The 18,178-nt window shown below is 36.9% G+C and overlaps 1 protein-coding gene across 4 annotated transcripts in view; it reads left to right on the top strand.

The window, feature by feature from the left end:
* Positions 1-18,178, top strand: part of NDUFAF2 (NADH:ubiquinone oxidoreductase complex assembly factor 2) — a 342,196-nt gene that overhangs the window by 125,105 nt on the left and 198,913 nt on the right. For 3 of the 4 annotated variants that reach the window (XM_073802139.1, XM_073802141.1, XM_073802142.1), the window contains one exon: positions 15,703-15,743. In XM_073802139.1, coding sequence (XP_073658240.1) covers positions 15,703-15,743 — 41 coding nt within the window. Of the gene's footprint in view, positions 1-15,560; positions 15,615-15,702; positions 15,744-18,178 lie in introns of all 4 variants that reach the window. The other variant, XM_073802143.1, reaches the window with a different exon arrangement.

Genomic DNA, 18,178 nt, shown 5'->3' on the forward strand with positions numbered 1-18,178 from the left:
ATATATATTTGAGCTTTGTTCTGAGACACAGTTAAGTTACTTGGAAACAGTTTGATTATTTCAGGGATGACTTTAAAGATTTGTTAGATGGGACTAGAGCATAATACAATCTAGAACTAATAATTCTGTACTGTTGATGCAAGTCATTTCTCAGCACTCTGCTTTGCCCCATCAGTCATGAGGTTTTCCACTCTGGGTGGTAGGAATTGACATTACTCTTGCCCCTGTGTAAATCCTGAATACTGTTCCTTCTGATCCTTTCAGGTGGTTCTCTTCCTGGCCTCGAGAATTCCTCACTCACCTGAACTGAGCAGTACTCTGCTGAATACTTGGTCTTCTGCTAATCTCCATCCAGAGTGTGCTCTCTGTAGCTGTCTCCTGTCTGGTAGTCTATCCTTTGAATTTTAGTCACCTTGTCCCTAGGCTCCTAGCTCCATCTTCATAATTTAGGTAGTATGGTGGGTTTTGGCTAGATCCCCTCCCTGTTCCACAACCTAGAAACTGTCAAGGCAGTAAGCTGAGGCAATTGTAAGGGAAACCTTTGTTTATTTTACATTCTCAGGGACGACTGTATTCATTACTCGATGTCCACTGTTTTGAAAATTGTTGTTCCATATAATTTGTCCCTGTTGCTCCATCTTGGCTAGAAAAAGAAGGCAGCCTTCTTTCAATTAGCTTAATGCATTGGAAATTCATTTGTGTGCTTGCACAAATCAGTAGTTTGTTCCTTTTAATTGCTCAGTAGAATTCTATCATATTGATATACCAGTTTGTTTATCTTTTCACCAGCTGAAAGACATTTGGGTCTTTTACACTTGACAGCAGTTTTCAACTGGAGCCACTGTGCCATCTGTATACCTCTTCTTTTTGCCCAGATATTTTTTATTTGGTTGGCTTTTTTTTCCTATTTGTTTAGTTTTGAGTGTTTCTTATATATCCTTGATACAAGTCCTTTACCATATATGTGATTTACAAATACTTTTTTCCCAGTCTGTGGCTTCATGCTCTTCACAGTGCTGCTTGAAGAGGACACATTCTTAATTTTAATGAAGTCAAATTTATCATTTTTTCTTTTATGCCTCATCATGCTTTTGGTGTTATATGTAAGAAATTTTTGCCTAACCCAAGCTCACGAATATTTTCTTTGGTGATTTATTCTAGAAGTTTTAGAGTTTGCAGTTCTACATATATGTCTCTGATTAATTTTGAATTAAATTTTGTACATGGTATAGATATCAGTCAATTTTATTTTTTATATGGATATCCAGTTTTTTCAGCACTAGTTTTTTATTGTGTTAAAATACACATAGCATAGAACATACCATCTTAATCATTTTTAAGTGTACAGTTAAGCGATACTAAATACATTCACAATTTTTTGGAGCCATCACCACCATCCATCTCCATAACTCTTTTCATTTTCTAAAACTGAAACTCTATACCTATTAAACAATAGCTCCCCATTCTTTCTTCTGCCTTGGCCCCTGACAGCCACCATTATACTTTCTTTGTGATTACTCTCTGAGGACTATTTTTTGAAATGACCATCTTTTTTTCCATTGAATTGTCTTTTCATCTTTGTCAAACATCAGTTGACCCTATGGGTGTGGATCAATTTCTGCATTCTCTATTCTGTCTATGAATATGTATCTGTCCTTTTGTCAGTGCCACACCGTCTTGATTACTGGCGCTTTGTAGTAACTCTGGAAATAAGGTAATTTGAGTCCTCCAACTTCTTTTTCAAAATTGTTTTAGTTATTCTAGGCCCCTTGTTGTTACATATGATTTTTAGTATCAGCTTATCAATTACTACCCCCAAAAAAATCCTTCTAGGAATTTGATTGGGAATGTATAGAATCTATAGATCAGATTGAAGAGAATTGAACCTTCTAATATACAAATACAGCATATTCGCTCCACTTTTTTAGGTCTTCTTTCACTTTTTCATCAGTAGTTTTCAGTTTACAGGTCTTGCATATATTTTATTAAATTAAAATCTAAGTGTTTCTTAATTTTTATGGGCTCTTACTGATTGTTTTTTACTTCAGTTTCAAATTATTCACTGGTAACACATAGAAATGCAGTTGTTTTTTTATATTAACCATGTACCTTACACAATCTTGCTAAATTCACTTACCAATTTTAGTTTTTCTTGCCTTACTGTACTGATGATCTAAAAGATACAGGAGCCCACTCTCACCACTATTATTCAACATAGTTTTGGAAGTTTGCGCCACAGCAATCGGAGAAGAAAGAGAAATAAAAGGAATCCAAATCAGAAAAGAAGAAGTAAAGCTGTCACTGTTTGCAGATGACATGATACTATACATAGAGAATCCTAAAGATGCTACCAGAAAACTACTAGAGCTAATCAGTGAATTTGGTAGAGCAGCAGGATACAAAATTAATGCACAGAAATCTCTTGCATTCCTATACACTAATGATGAAAAATCTGAAAGTGGAATTAAGGAAACACTCCCATTTACTATTGCAACACAAAGAATAAAATACCTAGGAATCAGCCTACCTAAGGAGACAAAAGACCTGTATGCAGAAAACTATAAGACACTGATGAAAGAAATTAAAGATGATACAAATAGATGGAGACATATACCATGTTCTTGGATTGGAAGAATCAACATTGTGAAAATGACTATACTACCCAAAGCAATCTACAGATTCAATGCAATCCCTATCAAACTACCAATGGCGTTTTTCACAGAACTAGAACAAAAAAATTACAATTTGTATGGAAACACAAAAGACCCCAATAGCCAAAGCAATCTTGAGAAAAACGGAGCTGGAGGAATCAGGCTCCCTGACTTCAGACTATACTACAAAAGCTACAGTAATCAAGACAGTATGGCACTGGCACAAAAACAGAAATATAGATCAATGGAACAGGACAGAAAAGCCAAAGATAAACCCACGCACATATGGTCACTTATCTTTGATAAAGGAGGCAAGAGTATACAATGGAGAAAAGACAGCCTCTTCAATAAGTGGTGCTGGGAAAACTGGACAGCTACATGTAAAAGAATGAAATTAGAGCACTCCCTAACACCATACACAAAAGTAAACTCAAAATGGATTAAAGACCTAAATGTAAGACCGGACACTATAAAACTCTTAGAGGAAAATGTAGGCAGAACACTCTATGACATAAATTACAGCAAGATCCTTTTTGACCCACCTCCTAGAAAAATGGAAATAAAAACGAAAATAAAGAAATGAGACCTAGTGAAACTTAAAAGCTTTGCACAGCGAAGGAAACCATAAAAAGACAACCCTCAGAATGGGAGAAAATATTTGCAAACAATGCGATGGACAAGGGATTAATCTCCAAAATATACAAACAGCTCATGCAGCTCAATATCAAAAGCACAAACAACCCAATCCAAACATGGGCAGATGACCTAAATAGACATTTCTCCAAAGAAGATATACAGATTGCCAACAAACACATAAAAGGATGCTCAACATCACTAATCACTAGAGAAATGCAAATCAAAACTACAATGAGGTATCACCTCACACTGGTGAGTATGGCCATCATCAAAAAATCTACAAATAATAAATGCTGGAGAGGGTGTGTAGAAAAGGGAACCCTCTTGTGCTGTTGGTGGGAATGTAAATTGATACAGCTGCTATGGAGAACAGTATGGAAGTTCCTTAAAATACTAAGAATAGAACTACCATATGACCCAGCAATCCCACTACTGGGCGTATACCCTGAGAAAACCATAATTCCAAAAGAGTCATTTACCCCAGTGTTCATTGCAGCACTATTTACAATAGCCAGGATATGGAAGCAACCTAAGTGTCCATTAACAGATGAACAGATAAAGAAGATATGGCACATATATACAGTGGAGTATTACTCAGCCATAAAAAGAAATGAAATTGAGTTACTTGTAGTGACGTGGATGGACCTAGAGTCTGTCATACAGAGTGAAGTAAGTCAGAAAGTGAAAAACAAATATCATATACTAACACATATATATGGAATCTAAAAATAAAAATGGTTCTAATGAACCTAGGGGCAGGACTGGAATAAAGACACAGACATAGAGAATGGACTTGAGGACACGGGGAGGGGGAAGGGTAAGCTGGGACGAAGTGAGAGAGTAACATTGACATATATACACTACCAAATGTAAAATAGATAGCTAGTGGGAAGCAGCTGCATAGAACAGGGAGATCAGCTCAGTACTTTGTGACCATCTAGAAAGGTGGGATAGGGAGGGCGGGAGGGAGGCGCAAGAGGGAGGGGATATATGTATACATATAGCTGATTCACCTTGTTATACAGCAGAAACTAACACACCATTGTAAAGCAATTATACTCCAATAAAGATGTTAAAAAAAATAAAGGATACAGGAGGATCTGCATAGATTATATGCAAATACTACTCCATTTCATATAAGGGAGTTGAACATTTGTGGATTTTGATATCTGTGGGAGTTCTGGAACTAACCCCCCATGGTTACTGAGGGATGACTGTACTTTAAATCATATCTGAATTGCTTATAATACCTAAAACAATGTAAATGCTGTATAAATAGTTGCTGATTAATGGCAAATTCAAGTTTTGCTTTTTGGAAGTTTGCAGAATTTATTTTTCCAAATGTTTTTGATCCATGGTTTGTTGAATTTGTGGATGCAGAACCTGTGGATATAGAGGGCCGACTGTAACACATTTTGTTTATCATTCATCCATCAATGGGCATTTGTGTTTTTTCCACCTTTTGGCTATTGAATAATTCTGCTATGAACATAGGTATACAAATATCTGTAGATTTAAACCTAATTATCTAAATAGTTGTAGTAAATTTAGATGGTCCAAAACCTACATGTTAAAAGCAGAAATTGTCAGAATGATATAGAAGACAGCTATATCAAACAACTTGACCTAATTGACATTATAGAACACTCCACTGAGCAATGGTAGAATAAACATTTTTTTTTTCTTTTGCCGTATGCGGGCCTCTCACCTCTGCGGCCTCTCCCTTTGCGGAGCACAGGCTCCGGACGCGCAGGCTCAGCGGCCATGGCTGACAGGCCCACACGCTCCGCGGCATGTCGGATCCTCCCGGACCGGGACACGAACCCGTGTCCCCTGCATCGGCAGGCGGACTCTCAACCACTGCGCCACCAGGAAAGCCCAAACGTTTTTGTTTCATATGCATGTGCAGCACTCACCAGGATGGGCCACAAATTCTTTCCAAAATGTGGAGGAATACTTATCTACTCATTTTATGAAACCAAGTTTACCTTGATACCAGCTCTTCACAGAGACAATAAAGAGAAGAATACTACAAACCAATATCTCACATAAACATTGGATGCAGAAATCATTAACAAAATATTAGCAAACTGAATCCCAGTATATATAAAAGGGTAATATACCATGACCATGTGGAGTTTATATCAGTAACATAGATTGGTTTAACATCTGAACATTAACATCTCCCCATTTTCCCCACCTCACTGTCCCTCCTAACCACCATTCTAATCTCTGTTTCCTTGAATTTGACTTTTTTTACGTTCCACATAAAAGTGAAACCATGCAGTTTTTTTTCTTTGTGTCTGGCTTATTCACTTAGCCTAATGTGCCCCAGGTACATCCAGGTACATCACAAATGGCAGGATTTTTTTCAAGGGCGAAGAATTTTCCATTGTGTGTGTGTGTGTGTATATATATGCCACAATTTCTTTACCCATTCATCTGTAAGTGGACACAAGTTGTTTCTATATCTTGGCAGTTGTGCATAAGACTGCGATGAACATGGAAACACAGATATTTCTTTGAAATAGTGATTTCATTTCCTTTGGTTATATACCCAGAAGAGACATTGCCAGATCATATGGTAGTTCTAGTTTTACTTTTTTGAAGAACATCATACTGTTTTCCATAATGGCCATACCAATTTACATTTGCACCAATAGGACATAAGGGTATTCTTTTCTCTAGATCCTCGCCAGTACATGTAGTCTTTTACCTTTTTGGTAATAGCCATCCTAAAAGGTTTGAGGTGATGTCTCATTGTGGATTTGATTTGCATTTATGTTCAACACATTAATAAAATAAAGGAGAAAAACCGTAAGTTAATTTCAGTTGGTACAAAAATATTGACAAAATTCAACACACATTCATGATTAAAAATTCTCCACAAACTTTGGAATAAGAAGTTCCTCAACCTATTAAAGGACATTAAGAGGAAGAAAAAAAAAACGTTTATGTAACCTCATATTCAATGGTGAAAGAACTCTCGTCCCCTAAAATTGCAAATAAAACAAAGGTATCTTTTCTCACTTTTTATTTCATATCATTCTGGAAAATCCAAGTCAGTGCAATAGGGCAAGAAAAAGAAATAAAATGAATACAGATTGGTAAGGACAAAGTAAAACTGTTCACAGATGACATGATTGTGCATGTAGACAATCTAAAAAGAACTACAAAAATTAATGAATGAATTTAGTAAGTTTTCAAGATATAAAGGCAATATGCTAAAATCAATTATGTATCTACACTCTCATACCAAACAATTGCTAAATAAAATTTTCAGTTATATCATTTTAAATGCTATTAAAAACATGAAGTCTTTAGGGATAAATTTACAGAAATATGTCTCTAAGACCTATACATTGAAAAATATAGAGTATTGCCAAGAGAAATTAAAGAAGATCTAAATAATTGGAGAGATTTATAACTTCCATGGATCAGAAAAGTCAATATTTAAAAGATATTATTTCACCTCAAATTGATCTGTAGATTTAGTGCATTCCCAATCAAAACTGATATACTGCTTCTAAATTTTATATTAAAATTCAAAGGACCTTGAATACCTACAACATGTTTGAAAAGACCAAGATTGGAAGATTTAACTTTAAAAAGCTATATTTATCAAGACAGTTTAATGCTGTTATGAGGATAGATATAAAATTAATGAGAACCACACTGAAAGTCCAGAATTATTTCTACACTTACATGGTCAATTGATTTTTCAATGGCAAAAGGAAATTCTTTTCAACAGCTAGTGCAGGATATCCATATGAAAGAAAATAATCTTTGATCTTTACCTCACTTCATCTCTAAAAACTTCAGTTGAAAATGATCACAGACCTAAATGTAAAAGTTAAAACATTTAGAAAAAAACATTGGACAAAATCTTTCAATCATGGGATAGTCAAAGAATTAGATAGGATACACACATAACAAATATCAAAGAAAAAAAATGATGAATTGGACTTCACCAAAATCTTAAAAATTCTATTCTTTAAACAAAAACCTTTGAACAAATGAAAAGACAAGACAGATAGGGAGAAAATTTGCAATACATAGCTGTCATAGAACTTGTCAGAACGTGTGAAGAGCTGTCATGACTCAGTAATAAGACAAACATCAGAATTTTTAAAAGTGGGCAAAAGATTTGAAAAGGCACTTCACCAAAGAAGATACATAATAGCAGTAGTCATCAAGGAATGTGAATTAAAACCATCGTGAAATAACACTAGACTGGTTAGAATTTAAAAGATTGACAATATGAAGTGTTAATGAGGATATATAGCATATGAAACTCTCACAAATTTCTGGCTGGAGTGTAAAATGGTACAAGTACTTTGGAAAACAGTTTATCAGCTCTTTATAAATTTAACTGTCCACTTACTCTACAACCTGGAAATTCTGCTAGGTGTTTACCCAGAGACATAAATAAGTCTGCCCAAATACTTGTACCCAATTTTTTCACAGCAGTTTTATTCATAACAGCCCAAAACTGAAAACTGCCCAAGTAGTGAGTGGATAAACACATTGTCATTTTTCCATACAGTGGAATACCACACAGCAGGAAAAAGAATAAACTGCTGCTATGCTTGTTGTTTTTTTTTTATTACTCCATATCAATATTACCACAAATTTAGCGGCTTAAAATGGCACACATTTATCATCTCCCAGTTCCTGTGGTCAGGAGTCCAGGCATAGCCTATCTGGGTTCTCTACTTAGGGTCTCACAAGTCTGCAATCAGGGCGTCAGCCAGGGCTGCATTCGTTACTGACCAGTGCTCTTGGACTCCTTAATCACTAGAAATTGGTAAGCGACCAGACAAGAAATTCAAGCAAGGTTTTACTGGGACTAGTGCTATAGCACGAGGGAGCAAAAACAAGCAACAGGTTCCCTTGCTTACTCCTCGAGTGGGGTGGGCAGCTGGTTCCTTATATGGGATGAGGGTAGGGGTGTGTCCAGGGCTCGGGCCAGAGGGGTGGCTAAGGTGGTCTGCCCACGCCCTTCATGGTGCTGTGTGCAGGGTTCATGTGCGGTACTCTGCTTTTGCTCCAGTCTCTCCAGAAGTGGCAGTTGGGTTTATGGTCTTTTTGTATCTTATTGTTCATAATTTTCCCCAACTGTGCAAGCACGCAGTTATTTTTAGTCCTTTATAGTTTCTTTGTATTTTGTTGCTGGAGGAGACATTTGTCCAGGTGCAAGCACTGCAACAAAGGATCCCAGGTCCCAACCTGTCTCACATTCTCATCTGGAGGCTTGAGTGTGGAAGGATCCACTTTCCCACACATGTGGTTGTTGGCAGTATTCAGTTCCTTGCGGTTGTAGGGCTGTGAGCTTCAGTTTTTTGCTTGATGTTGGCCAGAGACCACCATAACCTCCTTGAGGTCGCCAGCAGTTTCTTGCCACATAATATTCCCCAACATGGCCTTCTTTTTCCTTACAGTCAGGGAGGGAAAGAGAGACTCCAAAAAGAAGGATACTATAATCTTATGTAGCATCATCATGTAATCACATACATTCCATGACCTTTGCCATATTTTCATAGTTAGAAGTAAGTCACAGGTCCTGTCCTTACTCAAGGGGAAGAGATCATACAGAGGCATGAACACCAAGTGGTAGGGGTTTTGGAGGTTACCTTCAGAGTCTGTTTTCTATACACAGTAACGGGGATTAAGATTATTTTATATTGAGTAAAAGAAGCTAATGCAAAATAGTACATACTATAAGATTCCATTTATATGAAATTGTAGATAAGGCAAAACTAATCAACAGTGACAAAGGGTATTGATAGAGAGCACTCACTGGGGGCTGTGGGTGAATTGAGGTGGGTGTTTGCATGTAGTCAGACACTAGGGAACTTTTGGAGATGATGGAAATGTTCTATACCCTGATTGTGGTGCTGGTTACAAGGTTGTATACATTTGTCAGAACTCATGGAATTGCACACTTAAAATGGTTTCACTGTGTTGTATGTAAATTATACTTCAATAAAGTTGATTAAGAAAAAAGAACAGTAATAGCCATGAGCATCACAAAGTTTGTAACTTAATTGTGCCAAGTAAATCTAATAATATCCTTAAGAAACTGTTTAGAGTCGGTAATCAGAAAATAACTCATTTTGTAATATATCATTTGAAGAATTTTCAACAAATTCTTGTGGTGAAATGTGGAAAAATTCTTGTGGTGAAAAAGTGAAAAAATGTGGATTTTTTTTTATATTCTTTATGATGTGTCAACACTCAGAACTGGCAAAGATGGTTTTTTGAAAGATGAAGCTTTATTAAAATGTCATATTTTCCTTTAGTAGTGTAAACACATACTTCTAATGTATCTTTTGGATGCAAACTGTTGATAACCTATCTATAATTTCAGCTCTGAATGGTCACCTACTGAATCTGGTGATAAATTTCTCATTTACCTTAACCCCTGTTGGTACTACTTCTAAAAGTGTATTAGCCATTTTCAGTTCTTATAGAATTTTGAAGAATCTATGCTTCATGAAGTATTTAACTTGCATGTTCACTTTTACGCTTATTATACTGTGTTATATTCCAATAAGAGTATTAAAGTTCAGTGAAAATCTCATGCCCACTGATGAGAATGCAAATGAGTGTTGATGAAAGAATGCTAGGATCTTAAGGCATAAACTGTCCGGTTTTCTTGCTAAATTCTATTCAAACAATGGTTACATTATAATGAAGACTGATACAGAATCCACCATACAAATATAATTAGCAATGGCAAAATCATTATATAATTCGTAATTGAATAGAGGTTCAGTTCCAGATTGTTCTGAGGTTAAAAAAAAAATAAATGTAATGATTTTATATTAGCGCTTATTTCTGTTCCTTCCTCCTCCTAACCTTTGCCAGCCATCAGCAGGACATTTCCTTTGTTGTATGTAGTGACTGGGAAACTAGGGATGATTATATAAATGAGTGATCACACTGAAAATTTCTAGCTGTAACCTTTATTGGATACATATCAGTGAACAGGCATCAACCATCATCTCAAGAAGACATTTCAAGTATCTGGTTATTGTAAAATTATAAATATTGTAAATTATATTGTAGAATTATTTATTTCAGAAATTGCATTTATCTATCTAAACAAAAATCTTCTTCCTTGAGCCATTTAAAACAAAGCTAAAGGAAGCCCTTATATCTTTCCTTAGAGAATAATGTCTCATGAGAGTGAATAGTCTAGGTACTACTTAATACGTTATCTGAATTATATTACTTTCTTATATCTATGAATGAATTTTATAAACTTACACAAAACCAGTAGGGTTTAGAAAACACATATCAGAGTTTCTTCAACCTATTCATCCACCGTGGAATTTTAAAAGATTATTTGGATTCTACTGAAGTATTTTTCTTTTCCCAATGTTAAAAATAACGGAAAGTGATGTTTTATAGACTCATCAGTAAGGCAAATTGTTGTTTTTCTCATGGTAATGGTAAGTGTGCATTGTGCCATTATATTTTTTAACATGGTCTGATGCCAGTGGTAGTGTTCATAGAGTCTAGAATACATGGCAATCAGGTAAAAAGTGTAATAGGGTTTTTTTTGTTTGCTTTTTAATTTTTATTGGAGTATAGTTGATTTATAATATTGTGTTAGTTTTGGGTGTACAGCAAAGTGAAAAAAGTGTAATAGTTAATAATGATTTTTATTTTAGATAATATGGAAGTGTTTTGCTTTTTAAATTTTATTTATTTATTTATTTTATTATGGCTGCCTTGGGTCTTCGTTGCTGCGTGCAGGCTTTCTCTAGTTGTGGCAAGTGGGGGCTACTCTTTTTTTTTTTTTTTAACATCTTTATTGGAGTATAATTGCTTTACAATGGTGTGTTAGTTTCTGCTTTATAACAAAGTGAATCAGCTATACATATATCCCAATATCTCCTCCCTCTTGCGTCTCCCTCCCACCCACCCTATCCCACCTCTCTAGGTGGTCACAAAGCACCGAGCTTATCTCCCTGTGCTATGCGGCTGCTTCCCACTAGCTATCTGTTTTACATTTGGTAGTGTATATATGTCCATGCCACTCTCTCACTTTGTCCCAGCTTACCCTTTCCCCTCCCTGTATCCTCAAGTCCATTCTCTAGTAGATCTGTGTCTTTATTCCCGTCTTGCCCCTAGGTTCTTCATGACCATTTTTTTGTTTGTTTTTTAGATTCCATATATATGTGTTAGCATACGGTATTTGTTTTTCTCTTTCTGACTTACTTCACTCTGTATGACAGACTCTAGATCCATCCACCTCACTACAAATAACTCAATTTCGTTTCTTTTTATGGCTGAGTAATATTCCGTTGTATATACGTGCCACATCTTCTTTATCCATTCATCTGTCAGTGGACACTTAGATTGCTTCCATGTCCTGGCTATTGTAAATAGAACTGCAATGAACATTGTGGTACATGACTCTTCTTTTTTTTTTTTTTTTTTTGCGGTAGGCGGGCATCTCACTGTTGTGGCCTTTTCCGTTGCAGAGCACAGGCTCCGGACGCGCAGGCTCAGCGGCCATGGCTCACAGGCCCAGCCGCTCTGCGGCATGTGGGATCTTCCTGGACCGGGGCACAAACCCGTGTCCCCTGCATCGGCAGGTGGACTCTCAACCACTGCACCACCAGGGAAGCCCCATGACTCTTTTTGAATTATGGTTTTCTCAGGGTATATGCCCAGTAGTGGGATTGCTGGATCATATGGTAGTTCTATTTTTAGTTTTTTAAGGAACTTGCATACTGTTCTCCATAGTGGCTGTATCAATTTACATTCCCACCAACGGTGCAAGAGGGTTCCCTTTTCTCCACACCCTCTCCAACATTTATTGTTTGTAGATTTTTTGATGATGGCCATTCTGACCAGTGTGAAATGATATCTCATTGTAGTTTGTTTTGTTTTGTTTTGTTTTGTTTTTGCGGTAAGCGGGCCTCTCATTGTTGTGGCCTCTCCCGTTGCGGAGCACAGGCTCCGGACGCGCAGGCTCAGCGGCCATGGCTCACGGGCCCAGCCGCTCTGCGGCATGTGGGATCTTCCCGGACCGGGGCATGAACCCGTATCCCTTGCATCGGCAGGCGGACTCTCAACCACTGCGCCACCAGGGAAGCCCTCATTGTAGTTTTGATTTGCATTTCTCTAATGATTAATGATGTTGAGCATTCTTTCATGTGTTTGTTGGCAATCTGTATATCTTCTTTGGAGAAATGTCTGTTTAGGTCTATTGAGCTGCCTGAGCTGCTTGTAAATTTTGGAGATTAATGCTTTGTCAGTTGCTTCATTTGCAAATATTTTCTCCCATTCTGAGGGTTGTCTTTTTCTTCTTGTTTATGGTTTCCTTTGCTGTGCAAAAGCTTTGAAGTTTCATTAGGTCCCATTTGTTTATTTTTGTTTTTATTTCCATTTCTCTAGGAGGTGGGTCAGAAAGGATCTTGCTGTGATTTATGTCATAGAATGTTCTGCCTGTGTTTTCCTCTAAGAGTTTGATAGTGTCTGGCCTTACATTTAGGTCTTTAATCCATTTTGAGTTTACTTTTGTGTATGGTGTTGGGGAGTGTTCTAATTTCATTCTTTTACATGTAGTTGTCCAGTTTTCCCAGTACCACTCATTGAAGAGGCTGGGGCTACTCTTTGTTGCGGTGCGTAGGCTTCTCATTGTGGTGGCTTCTCTTGTTGTAGAGCACAAGCTCTTGGTGCACGGGCTTCAGTAGTTGTGGCACACGGGCTCTGTAGTTGTGGCTCACGGGCACAGGCTGAGGAGTTGTGGCACCCGGGTTTAGTTGCTCTGCAGCATGTGGGATCTTCCTGGACCAGGGCTCAAACCCATGTCCCCTGTATTGGCAGGTGGATTCTTAACCACTGCACTACCAGGAAAGCTCATGAAAGTGTTTTTGAATCAAGATATATAGTTGTTACTAAAAGGATTATACTTATGGTAGCCCTAGCACGGGGGTTGGCAAACTTTTTCATTAAAGGGCCAGATGGTAAATATTTTAGGCTTTGTGGGCCATATGGTCTTTGTTACAGCTGCTCAACTCTGCCATTGTAGCCCACATTATAATAGATAATATGTAAATAAATGTGACTGTGTTCGAATAAAACATTATTTACAGAGGCTGAAATTTGAATTTTATTTAATTTTCATGTGTCATGAAATATTGTTCTTTGTTGGTTATGTTTTTCAGCAGTTAAAACAAAAAACAAGCCATGGGCCGAATTTTGCTTGCAGGCTATATACCCCTGCCATAGCAGTTGATTTTTCTGAACTAACTTTCTAATCCAAATTAGAACTGAAGATTTATTGCTTAAAACCTTTTAGAGGTATATGGCTCATGGTGAATTATTTTAAAAGAAGTCTCTTTCCTGGGGGAAAAAAATGCCCATAAACATAGACAAGTACCCCTTATTTTGACCATAAAGAGGCAGTTGACAGCTTCCATAAACCACTTATTTCCTTGATCGTACAGAGGAATCTTGCTGTTGCTAAGCTGGGTTTTCTAATACAGGTCAAAATCCCATTACAATGAATATTTTTATAGTGAGAGTATTTTATAGTGGAAGTATTCATTCAACAACTGTATTTAAGTACCTACTCTTTCGAGGCATTTCGGTGGTAGAAAAATAAATCTCCTGTGGATGCATCCTGCCTTTGACAACCTTCCAGCCTAACGAGAAATATAAAGTTTGTGCAAGTTGTGGCTAGAAATGGACCAAACAGAGCTGGAAGCTAGTAAGAATAGGATGCAGAAAATAATAACAGAGATAGAAGTTCAGAAACAGAAATAGAGAAGGCAAAACACTGGGTCTGTATTGAAAATACACGTATGGGGCCAGTGCAAGAGAGAACAAAGTAGGGAGAAATAACTTATCACAGGCCCACAGTTGAATGTTGCTCTTTGTACCCGCACAATCATTCATTACTGGGCTTGTCATGAGGACAGGTCCCGCTGCTATTACTTGGATGACAGAAGGCAGGGTAGCAGAGCTAGCCTGTCAGAAGAGAAGGTGGCTGGTGAATGGGCAGAGCTCAGATTTTAGAGCCGGTTCAACCAGCATTTGATTCTCAGACTGTTACTTGCTAAATATGTGAGTTTCGGCAAGTTGCTTAATCTTTAGTTTCCCAATCTGTAAAATGGGGTGAATCTTATTTTTTGACAGTAGTCAGTGTTGTGACCTGTTCCTCTTCCTAGTTTAGTGTTCTTTGCTTGTTGCTTATAAACTTTGAGAAACTGCTTAGTAGAGCATGGATGGTTTTTGGATCCAGAGACAGGGTCAGATCTGGATTCAAATTCCACCATTACTACTTAACGTATAAATTTGGGAATGTCATTGAATTTCTCTATAAAATAAGCATACTTCATGATTTTGTAATGAAGATTGAATTAACTAAAGTGATAAAATAATAGTTTCTACTTTTCAAAGACTATATTCCTTACAGTGTGTTTTCTCACAGTTTCCTATATATCCTCATAGGCCAAGCAGGTTTTGTTGATCTTTGCTTTTTTTGAGTCTGTTATAAAAAATACAGGTTTACTGAATAATAGTGATAGTGATAACTTAGACTTGGATGTTTACTCTGTGCCAGACTCTGAGCTAAGAACTTATATATACTATTTCATATAACTTGCACAATGTAGATACTAAAATCTAGATACTAGTATTATAATTTTACAGGTGGGAAATCTGATGCTTAGAAAATTAAATAACTTGCCTCAGGTAACACAGCTAGTAAGTACTTAAGTTGGGATTTGCACCCCCAAAATCTGCCTCTGCTCTGCTAAGTACTATAACATGTCTTCATGTGATTCTGATACACTTCTCTAGAGGCAGTTGCCCCACTCCCTCCCTATTACTAAAGCATCTAGCACAGTGCCCAGCGTCCAGAAGGCACTTCACAAATATGGGCTCTTTCTACTCTGCCTCTCATCTCCCAAATGTTGCAGCTAAGATACCAACCAGACAAGATAGACTGCTTGCTAGAACAGGTTAGAAGAGAAATCTCTGTAAATGAAAACTTTTCTACATCCATTCTTTTAAATATTGAGCAATAATTGGTTCACATTTCCAGGATAATGTAACTTTAATATTGCCTTGAAGTTTACTGTATTATGATTTGGCTTATATGCCATATATACCCTAAATTGAATTCAGATGATTATGGGGTATGATTTTAGTTATGAAACTATCCCCTCTATATCCTCCCCACACTTAAGTAATTTTTATGACACAAATCATTACCTAATATTTTTCTTTTCTGTGCCCCTTCACTAGTATATGTGCTACAGGAGAGGAGGGAACTCATGTGCCTAAAACAATATATAACAGGTGCTTAATACATATTTGTTTCATGCATGAATGAATAAAATGTGCAAATTATAGAAAACTTATATTTAAATATTATTTTTCTTTATAGCTTGGATCAGAAAAACAAGAAAGACTCCACCTACTATGGAGGTAAGAATACACAGGAAAATATTCAAATAGGTGTTTATAATGCTGTGTTTCTCAATTGGGAGTTTGTACTCTTAAGGATACGTGAAACCTCTAAAATATATGTGATGCCACCTCTCCAAAGCATTAATTTTACCCCATAGAAAATAATTTCAAACATTTTTATAATAAAATAAATGCACAAATTGTGGGATGTAACAAAATCCATATAAAATGTTAAATGAAATAATAAAAATTTAAAACAAAATAAAAACACTTTAGAGAATGTTTGGACTTACAGCAGCTTGCATTAGGTCATTTCCCTGTCCCCTGGGAGTTCTCTGTTCTGATACTGATGATTTGGTGGAAAAGTTTGAGAAACACTAAATCTCTTGGTCCTCTCTAAATCATGCTCTGCCCTTAATTTTATATAAAACATAAAATTTTATAATTTTATATAAATTTAACACCATCTAGTATCTGAAGAAACTTATTACAATTAGCATGTAATATGTAACACTTGGTAACTAATAGTTGAATTGAATTTTTATTTAAAACTTAAAAACATAGGGAATTCCCTGGCAGTCCAGTGGTTAGGACTCCGTGCTTTCACTGCCCAGGTTCAATCCCTGGTTGGGGAACTAAGATCCTACAAACCACGTGGAGCGGCCAAAAACAAAAAAAAACTTTAGAAACATAGTTTGGGTGGGATGCAGAATAAAAAGCATAGCAATGCTGTGGTATTTGTGTTTTTAAAACATGATTATTTCATAATTTTTATTTTAAAACAATAGCATGAAATGTTCTAAAGTTAATTTGTAAGAAATAAATGTATTTCATAAGAGGGAAGTTTTCAAATTAATATACTACCTATTCCATTTTTTCTGCTACTGAGGACTCTTCTTTTCCCTCCCCTATTCCCTCACTACTACAACTCTGCTGACAATGTAAATGGGCTCTGATACTCAGGCCACACTTTTTAAGAGGTGGGATACTCCAGGGCAGAATTTATGATGACCTATAAATTGGCATACCTATCTTTACTTGTTCCATTCCTCCTGGACTGACTCCATCAAGGTGTGTCTGCCTGGAGTCTGAGTGAGCACATCTCTAAGCCTATTTCTAGCTTTGTATGTTGCTTCTACCTTGACCTTGTCTTACTCTTCTCAGACCCTTTTTTCTAATATCAGTGAACCTTGGAATAAAAGCGAAAAAAAGTCAATGTGATCCAATATTCAGAAGTATCCCCTGTGGTTTCCAGTGGTAGGATGGATCAAGGAGCCCTTCTGATTCCCCTTCTCTGGGCCATAATAAGAGCTACTGTTCTCAGAGAAAAAGGTGTTTCTTCTATCCTCCAGACTTTGAAAGCCTTCTTCCATGGAAACATTGATACTTGCAAAGTGATTAGATGGAGGCAACTGCAATAATCAGGCCTAAGGCACTACTCCTATAAATGTTAGGTAATCCCAGTATCTCAGACAAGTTCCAGTCAGAACAGTGAGACCAAGTCATTCCCTCCATGGTGCTCACATTCTTGAATATCTAAAAAGGGGCCCTCTGTTGCCTCTTTTCTAATGTACTGTTAATCACATCATTCTTTATGCTCTTCTGTACCTCCCAACAGACACACACACACACACACACACACAAATGCACACACCCTTTTCTCTCCCTCCTGACCCTTTCCATTGTGTTCCAGGAATTTCCGTTTCTTTATTAGCAAATTACCCTTCACCTTTAATATTGTCCTAGGAACTTTCTCTACCATAGAGCCTCAAGTAAAATCTATGTGTCTAAAAGATAGTGAGTCTCTTTTTTCCTTGAGATAAATTGTGCTCATTTTCCTACAACCCATAGAAAAGGAATTGGGATCGATTGCTTCTACCTTCCCTGAGTCATTTCCAAAATATTATTCCATTTTGTGAGCCCAGGAGAGTGTGGTACCTTTGCAATCCAAGTAGATTTCTCTCGACCTGTTCATCATTTTTATCTTTGCTAACCTCTAGGGCACTCTCCCACACTGATGGCAGAGATTAGAACCAGACTTGCGGTTTTTTCCCCGTCAGTGTCTTCCTAAGTCTTAGCCATTTACTTCTTTGACTTCATCCACACCAGTATCCCTACTTCAATAAACAACCACTTCTGTAGCCACACCTTAGTTCGTGTCATCCCCAAACATCATTCTATCACTAAAACTTATAAACTCTTCAATCCCAGATTTTACATATATCATGTTAAGAGGGAGGAAAAACCTATTTACTGTTAAAATAAGTCATGTATACAGAAGACCACAAGAATTAAATGTATTGTTTAATAGGTTATTATAAGGCAAATTCCACCCAAGTCAAGAAACAGAACTTTGCCAGCTACTCATGTGCCCGATCTCAATACAACCTCCTTTCTCCCCACAAAAGCAACCCTGAACCTGACTTTTATAGTAATTGTTTACTCACGTGTTT

This window comes from Tursiops truncatus, chromosome 3 (assembly GCF_011762595.2).
Source record: "Tursiops truncatus isolate mTurTru1 chromosome 3, mTurTru1.mat.Y, whole genome shotgun sequence".
NCBI lineage: Eukaryota > Metazoa > Chordata > Mammalia > Artiodactyla > Delphinidae > Tursiops > Tursiops truncatus.